Source organism: Aphelocoma coerulescens, unplaced genomic scaffold (assembly GCF_041296385.1).
Source record: "Aphelocoma coerulescens isolate FSJ_1873_10779 unplaced genomic scaffold, UR_Acoe_1.0 HiC_scaffold_46, whole genome shotgun sequence".
NCBI lineage: Eukaryota > Metazoa > Chordata > Aves > Passeriformes > Corvidae > Aphelocoma > Aphelocoma coerulescens.
In genome coordinates, this window is record NW_027183804.1 from 2,756,047 (window position 1) to 2,769,456 (window position 13,410).

General features: G+C 60.1%; 1 protein-coding gene across 1 annotated transcript in view; it reads right to left on the bottom strand.

Annotated features, from left to right (window-relative positions):
- Positions 1–4,333: 4,333 nt before the first annotated feature.
- The window catches only part of LOC138101777 (zinc finger protein 3-like), a 39,221-nt gene continuing 30,144 nt past the window's right edge, over positions 4,334–13,410 (bottom strand). The window contains exon 4 of the mRNA XM_068999563.1: positions 4,334–5,256. Within this exon, the coding sequence (XP_068855664.1) occupies positions 4,334–5,256 (923 nt within the window). The remainder of the gene's footprint in view (positions 5,257–13,410) is intronic.

A 13,410-nucleotide genomic window follows, 5' to 3' on the forward strand; every position in this document is an offset into this window, starting at 1 on the left:
ATTAATTAAGGCACTTAATATGCAAAGACCAAGCACAAATAGGGATTTCATGTATGACACTTTTCTTGTTGGTTTCATGTTATTTAGTCTTGCTTTCTTTCTTTTTCTTTTCCTTTTTCATCACTTTCATTTTCCTGTTGATATCTGTTTTTTGATTTTCTTCCTTTCTTCTTTTCTTTCTTTCAATTTTATTATATTTTGATTGCTTGCTTTCTTCATTTTTAAATGTTTTTTCTTTTTTCTTTATTTTTTATAGTTTCTTGTTGATTTCATTTTTTTTCTTTCTTCTTTTCTACTTTTCTTTTCTTCCTCCTTTCCTTGTTGCTTTCAGTCCTTCATTCCTTCCTTCCCTTCCTTCCTTCCCTCCTTCCTTTCTTTCGTTCTTTCGTTCTTTTCTTTCTTTTCTTTCTTTCCTTCTCTCATTCTCCCTTTCTCTCTTTCTCTCTTCCATTCTTTCTTTCTTCCTTTCCTTCCTTCCGTAATTCCTTCCGTAACTCCTTCCCTCACAAGCTGCTTCTCACCCCATTGAAGGGGTGCAAAGCAGCAGGATCCCCTCCCAATTGGGTTCCCCTCACCCTCCCAAAATGTGGGGACTTCACCTCAGCCCCCCAAGTTGCGGGGGGTTTCCCCAAATTCACTGCAACCTCCCAGAAGCCACTTAGAGGCCCCAAAATTGTCAAAAAGCAGCAGGAGCCTCCCCAAAAGCAGCTCCTGCTTTCCCTCCCTGAAATGTCCCACTCCAAGTGCCCAAACCACGCCCATCCCTCCAAAACTTCATCCCACCCCCACAATGCCACCCCCATCCCATCCCATCCCATCCCATCCCATCCCATCCCATCCCATCCCATCCCATCCCATCCCATCCCATCCCATCCCATCCCATCCCATCCCATCGCACCCCATCCCATCCCATCCCATCCCATCCCATCCCATCCCATCCCATCCCATCGCACCCCATCCCATCCCATCCCATCCCATCCCATCCCATCCCATCCCATCCCACCCCACCCCATCCCATCCCATCCCACCCCACCCCACCCCACCCCATCCCATCCCATCCCATCCCATCCCATCCCATCCCATCCCATCCCATCCCATCCCATCCCATCCCATCCCACCCCACCCCATCCCATCCCATCCCACCCCACCCCACCCCACCCCATCCCATCCCATCCCATCCCATCCCATCCCATCCCATCCCATCCCATCCCATCCCATCCCATCCCATCCCATCCCATCCCATCCCACCCCTCCTGGACACCAATTCCCCTTCTGTGGCTCCTGACTCCCCACACACGGGCCTTGGGGCTGACGGATCGAGCCATTTGGGGCTGCCATCGACACATTGGGGCTGGCATTGAGTTTATTGGAGGCCCCCGCTCAATCCCTCCATCCCAAATGGGAGCTTGGAACCTCTCCTCAGCCCTTGCTGTGCCCATGGGCTCACCTCAAGTCCCAAAATGACAGCCAGGGCCCCACAGCCCATTCAGAACCTCTCAACATTGCCAGAAACAGCAGCATCCTTCCCAAAATGGGCTCCCCACATCCCTGAACAATAGGCCCCCCTTCCAAGTACCAGAGCCCCCCTCTCAGAACCCCTCCCTAAGCATTGGGGGGACCCCAAAACTGCCTCAGGAATGGGACATACCCTGAAATCCCTTCAGGAATGTGGGATACCCCAGAACCCACTCAGCAACGGGGTCCCCCCGGCCTCATCATGCGCAGCCTTCAGCTGGCTCAGCCAGAGCCCATCCCGCCCTCAGCAGCCCCAGCCCAGCCCAGCCCTCCTGGGCAGGAAGCCCCAATGGCCGAGCCGGCCTGGGACACTTGCAGGGATGCGGGGGCAGCCGCAGCTTCTGGGGCCAGCCTGTGCCAGGCCCTGAGCGCCCTGCCAGGGAACCATTGCTGCCCCACATCCCATCTCAGCCTGCCCTCGGGCAGCGGGAAGCCGTTCCCTGGGGCCCGGCCCCGCAGGCCCTTGGCAAGAGTCTCTGTCCCCCAGCAATTGCTGCTCCTCCCTGCTGCGGGGCCCGAGCTGCAAGTTGATTTTCTGCCGCTGGCCCCGGCCCAGCCCCGAGCCAGGGCCAGCACCTTGCAAGAACTGCCCCCAGCAGAGCTGTTCCCTCCTGCAGTAGTTACACCTGCACACCCACAGTGCCTGAGACTGCAAGCAATGAGCATTCCCTGGGCACATGTGCAGCCCAAGCAGCTCGAGGACAGCCTTGCAGCAGGACTGCTCTCAGCTGAGCCAAAAAGGCCCCTCTGGCAGCTGCAGGGCCATTGCAAAGGGCAAGGGCCAGAGCCTGGGCCCACGGGGGAGGAAAGGGCTCTGAATTCCCCTGCCCTGGCACAGAAACCCTGTTCCCAGGCTGCTTCCCACACAGGATTCCTCTGCAGGACTGCGGAAAGCTGAGAGGCAGCTCTGGCTTCTCCACTTTTCCTGTGCTAAAGCTGCCTGGCAGAAGAAATGGAGGGACAGCTCTGGTGGCACAATCCCTCCCGGCCCAGGGCACAGCGCTGGGAAGGTCTTTCCGTGCCGAGGCTTTGCTGCGGCCAAGGAAAGCTCCTGGCTCAGGGTCACCTTTCCTGCGGGGCCAGACCCCCCGAGTGGCCCAGCAGCAGCAGAGAATTCCAGCACAGCCCCGGCACGGGCAGGGCGGCCCTGGGCGGGCTGCGGGAGCCGGCAGCGCCTGAGCTCAGAGCAGCTGAGCCCGGGGGCTCTTGGCCAAGGCCGAGGCCCAGCGAGCATTTCTCAGGTCGCAGGGCGGCCTGGAAAGGTGCTGGGGGGGATCATTCACCCCCCAGTGCGGTCCCAGTGGCTCCCAGGATTTCCATGTCCGTGCTCCCAGCGCTGCTCCCAGCCCTGATCCGTGGGGATGGGAATGTCCCGCTCCCTTCCCGGGGCAGGCTCACACCTGAGCCAGGTGTGCAGGGCAGGACCTTGCCCTGAGCCCAAGCCCTGTCCCCCCTGCAGGATCTGCTTCCCATCGGCCTCTTCCTCCTGCGGCCCCAAGCCCAGCTCGGTGCTGAACGAAGGGCGCTGGGCCGGGGTCATCCCCCGGCGGGGGCTGCGCACCCCCTCTGCCCCCTCCCCAAATTCCCTCCCGGGGCAGCAGGGGCTGGCTCAGGAGCCCTGTGGGCAGGGAAAAGGGGGTGACACCGGGATGGGGGGGTCACACACACTCTGGGGGGACACACACGGCCCCTGGGGACCCCCCCTCACCTTCTCCTGCAGTGCCAGGAGGATGAACCCCAACATGGAACCCCTGACCACCAGCACCATCTTGGGGGTGGGGTCTGGTGGCAGTTTTGGGGTCTGGGGGAGAGATCAGATCTGCCCTAAAACCCCCTCCCAGCCCCACAGCCACTCCCGGACCCCTCAAACCACCCCACAGCTCCTGGCCAGGAACCCCCCAACCACTCCCTGCATCATAAATGACCCCAAGAACCACAAAATTCTCTCCAAGACAGACGGCCCAGCCAAGATCACTTAAACTCTCTCAGAGACCACCCTAAAAGGCCCCTCCAAGAACCACAAATGCCCTCAAGAGCCACAAAAGCCCTTCCCAGTCCCCCAAGGCACCCCTAGACCCCCTCCCAGCCCCTTGGCACTGACCAGGACAGGCTGGGGGACAGGAACATCCACAGCCCTGAGCAGCTCAGGCACTTCAGCAGCGATTTGGGCACTTTTGGGGGGGACACCCTGGATGGGCAGACCCAGGCCAGGGACTGGGACAGACAACCAGAATTCCTGGAGAATAGATGGGCTCAGGTGGACACGTTCTGCCAGCACAACTGTGAGATTGTGGCCCCAATCTGCCTGGCTTCGTGGCTTCACAACACTCAGATCCTCCTGAATATTCCCCTGAACCCCAAATTCACTCCCAAATTCTGGTAAAATGGTGCCGCTTTAGATCTCTTTGTTTAATTTCTTTATTTTTACCCCAATTTTTGCTGTTTCAGTGGGATTAACATGGAAATTACTTAGGCTGCAGAAGATCTCCAAGATTATGCAGTGTTGCTTGATACCACCAGAGAAAACAATTGGACAGAGTAGATGAAAATTTTAGGGTGTAAAGGTAAAAAATCAGCTCTTCCCAATGAATTTCCAATGTTGATCTGAGTCTCGATGGATGTTCCTGCCCCTGCGTTCACACAGGTGCCTACAGGGATCCAGGAGAACGTGGAGAGCACCAGCCAGGGCTCTTCCCAACCTGGATCACAGGGAATGTGGGTCACCAGGGCTCTGCCAAACGTGGGTCCTCTGATGGAAGATGGAGTTGGAGCAGAGGACAAAGCTCTTCCCACAGTCGGGGCACTCGCAGGGCTTCCCTTAGTGGTGCCTCCGTTGGTGTTGGGTCAAGGCTGAGCTGTCTGAGAAGCTCTTCCCCCACTGGGGACACTCGTAGGGCCTCTCCCCGGTGTGGATGCGCCGGTGGATGATGAGGGTGGAGTTGCGGTTGAAACCCTTCCTGCAGTCAGGGCAGCGGAAGGGCCTCTCATCCGTGTGAATCCGCTCGTGCCGGAGGAGAGTGGAGCTGGTCTGAAACCTCTTCCCACACTGGGGACACTCGTAGGGCCTCTCCCCGGTGTGGATGCGCTGGTGGACGATCAAGTGAGACCTCTGAGAGAAGCTCTTCCCACACTGCGGACACTCGTAGGGCCTCTCCCTGGTGTGGATGCGCTGGTGGATGATCAAGTTAGAGCTCCAGGAGAAGCTCTTCCCACACTGGGGACACTCATAGGGCCTCTCCCCGGTATGGATGCGCCGGTGCCTAACGAGGGTGGAGTTGCAGTTGAAGCCCTTCCTGCAGTCGGGGCAGCGGAAGGGCCTCTCATCCGTGTGAATCCGCTCGTGCCGGAGGAGAGTGGAGCTGATGTGAAACCTCTTCCCACACTCAGGACACTCGTAGGGCCTCTCCCCGGTGTGGACCCTCTGGTGGTCGATCAGGTGGGAGCTCCGTCTGAAGCTCTTCCCACATTCCCCACACTTGTGGGGCTTCTCCCCATTGTGAAGCTGCTCATGAACCACCAGCTCTGGCCTCTGGCTGCATCTCCGGCTGCCTTCCCGGCACAGGGTGGGTCTTTCCTCCTCGGAGCACCCTGGGCTGCGTTTGCAGCCCCTCCTCCTGCGGGATCTCCGGGGCTTTTCCTCCCTGTTGGATTCCTGCGCCGTGGAGCTGCTCAAAACGGCCTCTTCCACCAGGTCCTGCCGTGGGGATTTGTCCTCCCTGGGCTCCGTCCTCAGCTCCTTGTCTGGGGAGGAAGGACAAGGAGAGGATGGGATTTGCCTCCGTGCCACAGGGAAGGGGAAGGAGATCCCCCCAGTCCGTCCCCGGCAGGACGGCGTCGGCAGCGGGGTTGTCCTGCAGCCGGGGGCGATGCTGGGCTGGGAGATGGAGCAGGAGAGAGGGGGAAAGGGGCACTGACTTCCTCCTCACCTGCCTGGGGCTCCCAGGGCATCTTCCTCTTCCTCACAGCCTCCTCCTCCATCCAGCCAAGGGTTGGGAATGGGAAATCCTGGTTTGGGGAAAACAAGGAAGAAGCACATTGAGTTGAAGGTCCCTCTGCCCAAGTCCATCTCTAGAAGTCACTGGGCACTGTGTGTCCATAAAAATCTGCTCTGAAAAAACCTACCAGGAGTTCCCTGTCTCTGGTCTCTCCCCTTTGGTGTTCAGGGGTTCCCCCTGTCCCAGCTGCTGGGGGTCCCTCTTTTATTGGGGTCCCCCTCTCTACTTGGTCTCCACCCTCCCCAGGCTGCTGGGAGTCCAGGAATCCAAAAGCTCCCTGCTTTGGTCTTCCCACTTAGGGATGCTGGGGGTTATGGGATCCCCAGGTCCCTTCTCCCCTTATTCTCTGCTTTGGGGTGCAGGGGGTCCAAGGAGTCCCCCCTCCCCCTCTCCAGGCTGTTGAGGGTCCCGCAAATGATGGCACTCCCCCCCTCTCTGGGCTCCCCACTTTGGGGTCCTGGGGGTCACAGGGGGTCGCTCCTCCAGACTGCCGGGGCTCCCCTGGTCCCGGCACTGCCCCTCTCTGCTTGTCCCACTCTGGGGGTCCCGAGGTTCCCCCTCCGGCTCTCCCAAGGGGTCCCGCAGCCCCCTGGCTCCGGGCTGGAGGTGGCCGTGACTGACTCGGGCAGACCCAGCTCCCACCACGGGGCGTACCCCACGTCCCCCTGCCCGCTGCCAGGGCTCTGCTGGCACCGCCACCGGGACCCCCAGAAACACCTCCTGGGGACCCCCAATGTCCTCACAAGGGGCATTTTCTGCTCAGCTTTGGAGTTCTTCATTCTCCAAACATCCCCCCCAAAAAACCCAACCCAGGGAACCCCCCCGGGATATCTGGGCCGAGCTCCCCCTCCCCGGGCACCTGTGGGATGGGGGGCGATGATCCCATGGGTGGGGGGAGGGAGCGCTCAACCTCATGTGGGGAGTGACTGGGTCTGAACTGGGGGCAACTGGGTTCAACTGGAACCACACTGGAAGATAATGGGAGCAGCTGTGCCCATGCTGGGGTCATACTGGGATCCTATTGGAAGTGACTGGGATGATACTGGGAGTGTCTGAGGATGACTGCGACCATACTGGAATCAGACTGGGAGGGACTGGAAAGGTGCTGGACATGACTGGAACCATACTGGAGGTGACTGGGAGCAACAGAGACCGTGCTGAGAGCAAATGGGTTTGTATTTGGAGTAACTGGGAGTGACTGGATTCATACTGGGAGCAACTGGGCCCACACTGGGAGTGACAGGGAGTCACTCTGGGCATGACTGGAATAATACTGGGAGTATCTGGGAGTGACTGGGGTCATACTGGGAGTGACTGTAACCATGCTGGGGGTGACTGGGATCATACTGGCATTGAGAGGGAGCAGTTGGGATCACATTTGGGGACACTGGGACCATACTGGAAGTGACTGGAACCATACTGGAAGTTACTACGGGTCCTACTGGGGTCATCCTGGGAGTCACTGGGATTACAGCAGGTGTGAATGGAACCTGACTGGGGGTTACTGGGAGCTGCTGGGCCCATGTTGGGAGGAAAATGTGGCCACATTGGGAGCAACTGGGATCAACTGGAAGGTACTGGAACCATGCTGAGGGCACTGAGGCCACAACTGGGATCATACTGGGAGCAACTGGGACCACACTTTGGGAAACTGACAGAAACTGGGATCATGCTGGAAGACCCTGGAAGTAATTTGGAAAGACTGGGATCATTCTGTGGTAACTGGAACCTTACTTGGGCAACTGGGAGCAACTGGGAATGACTACAAGCATGCTGAGGGCAACTGGGATATACTGGGAGTGTCTGTAACCATACTGGGGGTGACTGGAACCACACTGGGAACAGCTGGGATCATGCTGGGGGGAAATGGGACCATGCTGGGGGCACCTGGGAGCAACTGGATCTATGCTGGGGGAAACTGGGCATGACTGGGACTATTCTAGGGGCAACTGGGATCATACTTGGAGGAACTGGGAACAACTGGAACTATGCTGGGGGCAACTGGGATCATACCGGAATCACAGTGGGTCCATTCTGCATGAGACTGGGATCACACTGAGGGTGACTGGAATCATACTGGGATTGACTGGGAGTGGCTGTGAGCAACTGGAATCATGCTGAAAGCAACTGGGAAGAAGTGGGAGTGACTGGGAGCATGCTGGGGGTGACTGGGATATACTGGGAGAGACAGGGAGTCACGGGGATCATACTGGAGGCTACTGGGCTCATGCTGGCATTGACAGGGAACAACTGGGAACACCCTGGGGGCCACTGGCATCCTACTGGGAGTGACTGGGATCATCCTGGGATTATAGTGGGTGTCAGTGGGGGTTACTGGGAGCTACCAGGCCCATGCTGAGATCCTACTGGGGATGCACTGGGAGGAACTGGGAATGATAGGATGCATGCTGGTGACAACTGGGATGTACTGGCAGTGACTGAGATAAATCTGGGGGCAACTGATCCATGCTGAGGTAACTGGGAGTGCCTGGGAATGACCATGAGAATATTCAGGGCAACTGGGCTATACTGGGAGTGTCTGAGACCATGTGGGTGCTGACTGGGACCACACTGGGTGTGACTGGGAATGTGCTGGGGAGAACTGGGAGCAATTGTGAGTGACTGGGGCCCTGCTGGGAGAGTCTGGCATCATACTGGGAGTGACTGGGACTATGCTGGGGCAACTGGGAGAACTGGGAACACACTGGACAAAAGTGGGAGGAACTGGGAGCAACTGAGACTGTGCTGGGGGCAAATTGCATCATAATGGGGAATGACTGGGAGTGACTGGGTTCATACTGGGAGCAACAGGGATTCTGCAGGGAGTGAGGGGAAATGACCAGGATCATACTGGGTCTGACTGGGCTCATACTGGGACTGATGAGGAAACTGGAACCACTCGGGGAGGGAACTGGGCTCATACTGGAGCAGCCCTTTCCCGGCCCCGGGACCCCCGAGCCCCTTTCCCGGCCCCAGGACCCCCGAGCCCCTTTCCCGGACGTGCCGCCCCTGCAGCCCCCAGACCCCCCCGCCGGGGTCCCGCCAATCCCAGGGATCCCCCCTCTCGGGGTCCCCGCTTTGGGCTTCTGGGGCTCTCCTCTCTCCGGGGTCCCGCTTAGGGAAGCCGCGGCTCTCCCGGGGGTCCCCAAAACCGGTGTCCCCCCGCCCCCCCGGCCCCGCGCCGTCCCCACGGGGCCCCGGCAGAGCTCGGAGGGCCCGGCCCGGGAAGCCCAACCCCCACCGCGGGGGGACCCGCATCCCCCCGCCCCCGCCGGGGCTCTGCCGCCACCGACACCGGGACCCCCAAAAACACCGCCCGGGACCCCCCGATATCCGCCCGAGGGGCATCTGCGGCTCGCCTTTGGAGTCCCGCAAGCTCCAAACATCGCGCCGCCCGCCCCGACAGAGAGGATGAAACAGCGAGCCCCAAATAGATTTCCTGCGAGCTCCAAATATCCCTCCCCCCTCCAAAAGCACCGCCCGGGATGTTTGGGCCGAGCTCCCCCTCCCCGGGCACCTGCGGGATGCGGGGCGGGCGATGCTCCCGGCCCGAGCGGCTGCGGATGCAGAGAGCGCTGCCCGCACGTGGAGCCTCCTCCGCCTGCTCCACCTCCTCCTTCTTCCCCCCGGCCCTCCTCTTCCTCCTCCTCTGTCCCGCCTCCTCCTCCTCCTGCCCTTCCTCCGTCGCTGCGGCCGCGGCCCGGGAGCTCTCGGGGCAGCGGGGCCGGGCCGGGCCACGATGGGAAAGGGCTGGGTCAGCCCAGGGCGAGCTGGGGCAGCGGAGGTTTGGGGCAACAACGGGAAAGGGGTGGGAGAGGGGGGATCCGGGGAGGTGGGACAGCGGGAAAGGGGTCCCAGTGGGGTCCCCCAGTTAACCCCAGCACCCCCAAACCCCGTCCCAGCCCTCCCCGTTCTCTCCCCACCCCCGGCTGAGTGGGGGGCTCAGCCCAGGACCCGTCGCCGTTCGGGGCTCCCCCGAGTGCAGCAAACGGGAGAGTGCCCCCCGGGTGAAATTTTGGGGTTCGCTCTGCCATCGGCGCTTTAAGATGCCCCGGGAAAGTCGGTGCCCACTATAACTCCCGTTAAAAGGGCAACACCACTCCCGTTGATTCCGGCAGCGGAGCCCCGGGGGGGTTTGGGGGTCCCGGCAGGGTTTGGGGGTCCCGGCAGGGTTTGGGGGTACCTGGGTGGTGCCGATGATGGCGATGGGGACCCCGTGCTGGGGCTGAACATTCGCGAGGGGCTCCTGGGGGGGTTTTGTGGGTCCCGGGTTTTTTTTGGGTCACGGTGGCTTTTGTGGGTTCCCGAGGGGGGTTTTCAGGGGTCACAAAGTGGGGGTTAGGGCGATCCCGGGAGGAATAATTTGAGGTCCCAAGGCTGTTTTGGGGTCCCTGCCGGTGATGGAGATGGGGACCCCGTGCCAGGCATAAACCTTCTCAAGGGGGTCCAGTGGGTGTTGGGAGGTCCATGGGAATTTTGGTGCCCTGAGAGGGTTTTGGGGGGTCTGTATGGGGCTTTGCATCCTGGGGAGTTTTTGGAGGGTCCCGGGGATATTTTTGGGGTCCCAGGATGTTGGGGAAGATGAAACAGGAAAGCCTTATAAATATGATTGCCTAACAAAAGATTTTGGGAATATGAAAACTGTGAGCGACATCGAAATGAAGGCCATCTTTGAGATATAGAGTCTTAGTTACTGAACAACTGGAAAACAATGGTATAGCCGGCTGAAGGTAATCCCTTCTTGATTGAACAATACCCTCTGCTTGCAGACAGGTCCAAGGGTCAGAGCAGACCCTACTAGCTCAGCAGAAGGGGTCCAAGGAGTAGTTTTTAGAAGTTAAAATGTAACACTCTATGGTAATGTAAGAACTCTTATAGGCTGTATGTAAATGCTATAGGATTTGTACCTTGTATTAGATTGGCTAGTGAGAATTAGAATATTCACTACAGAAGATGATTTATTGTATTGTAACAAGGACCTCGCTCTCTTAGTAACTCTCTTAGTAACGCTCTTAGTAACTCTTCTTAATTCAGCTCTCCTCTTAATTAATCTCTCTTGCTCTTTACTCTCTTAGCTCTTAGCCTCTTGCTCTTGATTCATCTCTCTCTCTCTTACACCTTGGGCCTGCTTGGAGCTGCAGCTGGCAGCTCTAAGCAGTGCCTCTGTACCCACGCCCTCTGCAATAAACTGCATGCTCCAAAGACCCGCTTATAGAGACGTCTCCATCCGTCCATCTCCAGCCGGGCCCGACCGAACCCACACCCTCATCACCATCATCTCGCCTTCAGTTCCGACAAACTGGCGCCCAAACGTGAGTGAAGGCCCGATTCAGCTCCTTCCACCTGTGAGAGACTTCGCCATGGACGGTAACTAAAAGACCAGTTATAGCCACCTGGAACGTGTCGTGAGCACGGCATACCGTTGCTGCGCAGCGTAAAAGCCGGAGCTCTATAACTCTGCTGAGGCAGCCCTCGAGCACGGGGAGCCGTTACTTCGTAGCAATTACCTGGAGCTCTCGGAGGGAGGAAATTGCCTGGCAGTCCTCGAGCACAGACGGCCACTGCTGCGCAGCGGTTACCTGGAGCTCTTTGAGGAAGTTTGCCGTGGTACCCCTCGAGCACAGCCACGCTGCTAAGCAGTGCAGACCGGAGCTCTACGGAGGGACCCAGCCGCGCGCCCGAGCACAGGCGGGTATTGCTCAGCACCGCCCGCGCTGGAGCTCTGAGTGGAGACACCTGCGAGGTCCCGAGCACGGAAAGCCGTTGCCAAGCGACGCCTGAAACCGGAGCTCTGAGGAGGGACCCGACAGCAGCGTCCTGAGCGCCGTGTGGAGAGCCTGGCCAGCCCCCCACGACGGACCTCTGATTAAGGACCCTGCCCCCTGCGACATCTAGGTGAGTATCATACTGGTCAATAATGGGACAAACTCACTCTGCCCATGACAGACATCTCTATAAGCAACTTAAGTATTTACTAAGCTCCGGTCCAAGTCAATTACCTAAACAGGAGCTAAAAAACCTCTTAGAATGGACTCTGATTAATTTCCCAAATGCTGACCGTTCAGCCGTCTTTACAAGAGACTTCTGGGACACAGTTGGGGTTAAGCTCTTTAATAATATCTCCCGCCGGGATTGGGCTGCCGCGGAGCTGCTCCCGGCTTGCAGAGCGCTTGTGGAGCTGTTTGCTGCGAAGGCGCCGCCCGCAGCACTCACCCCGCCGGGTCCCGCTCCTGCTGCGAGCCCGCCCCTCACCGCCGCGAGCCTGCAACCGGGCACGGCCCCCGCCCCGCCGCCGGACCTCAGGGCTCCGGTACCCGCGGTCCGGCTGTCTCGTGCCGCCCCGCCCCACCCCACCGCGGTCCCTGCACCGGTCACCCCTGCCCCACCGGACCCCACCGCCCCCCCCACCGCCCCCGTCATCCCCACCCCCACGGTCCCGTTAGTCCCTGCTGTCCCGCCTCTCGCGGCTCCGGTAGCCGCGGTCCGACTGACTCGTGCCGCCCCGCCCCCCGCCCCCGCTGTCCCGGCAGCCGTCACCCCTGTCCCACCGGACCCTACGACCCCCATCCCCACCCCCCCCATCCCGTTCCTCCCTGCTGCCCCGGCTCCCGCGGTCCCCGCCCTCGGCTCCAGCGTCATCGCGGCCCCGCCCCCCGCCGATAGCCCCGCGGGGCCAGCGGCTGCTCCCCTGCCACCTACGGGTCCTACCGATCCCCCAGCCGCGCCTGTTATGGCTGTAGCCGCCATCATAGCCGGCCCCCCGCAAAGCCAGGCGGCGACCCTTCTTCCAGCCCCCCAGGTCCCCCTCGCCGCCACCGACACGGCGCCGGTGGTGGCCAACGTCCCGTCCGCGTCCGTGGGACACGGAGCGCCCCAGCCCCGCCAGCCACCTGGTGCCGGCGCTGCAGCGCCTACACAGATGGCTGCTGCCTCTCCCGTGCCTGCCGCTGCTCCAGCCCCGTCTCCCGGCACCGCCGCGCCGGCAGCCACACCAGCCCAGCCTGCAAGCTCCCAGCGGCAGCACGCCGCGGTCCAGCCGCCGACTGGCCCACCGTTCGCCATGGCCCCACCGCAACATACTCCCGCCGCCTCCACGCCGGCCCTCCCGCCTCCCGCAGCCCCGGGATCATCTCCTGCCGACGGGACAGCCCTGCCACCCCCCGCTCTCCCCGACACACAGACAGCGGCCATCACAGTCCGCCACGTTGACCTGATGGCGCAACCCAAGTATGCTCACACTTCTCCAACCACAGCACTGCTCACGGAACTAGCTCCGCCACCGCCCCCCACGGCTTTCACCTCGCCTTCGATACAGCCACCCGCACCCCCTCGCCCGCTGCCGCGGAGCCAGGCCCCCGCGGCCCCGCCGCCTCCTCGCCCGCCACCGCGGAGATCGGCAGTGCCATCGCCGCCCCCGCCGGGGCCCTCCGGCACCGCACAGCTGTATCCCTCGGCTACCGCCGCCCAGCAACATCCCTCCGCGCAGCTCAGCCTCGCCTCACAAGCCGCAAACAGGGGGGGAACGGAGGGCAATGGTGCAGCTCCAATGGCAAGGGAGACGGAGAGCCGCTCTGCCGGAGCTGATGCTTTAAATCTAACACCAGGAAACCCTGAAAAGCAGCCAGATTTGTTTGCAATGAGCCCCAGAGTCCCGCCAGCGAGCGGCTGGGATCTTGCAACCCATAAGGAGAAAACGAGTTCTGAGAGTTTGTTAGCGCTACTTTCTGAATCAAAAAATCCTCCAAAGTGCTCAGATTATTCTCAATTAACAGATTGGCATGAAATAAGACGCCAAATCTGTAAAGATGAAAGTCTTAGTCTATTAGCTAAGCCTGTGATAGCTAGCCAACAGCCTGACAGTCCTAAAACGTGGGTTCCCATCCCCACTCACGAAATTAAA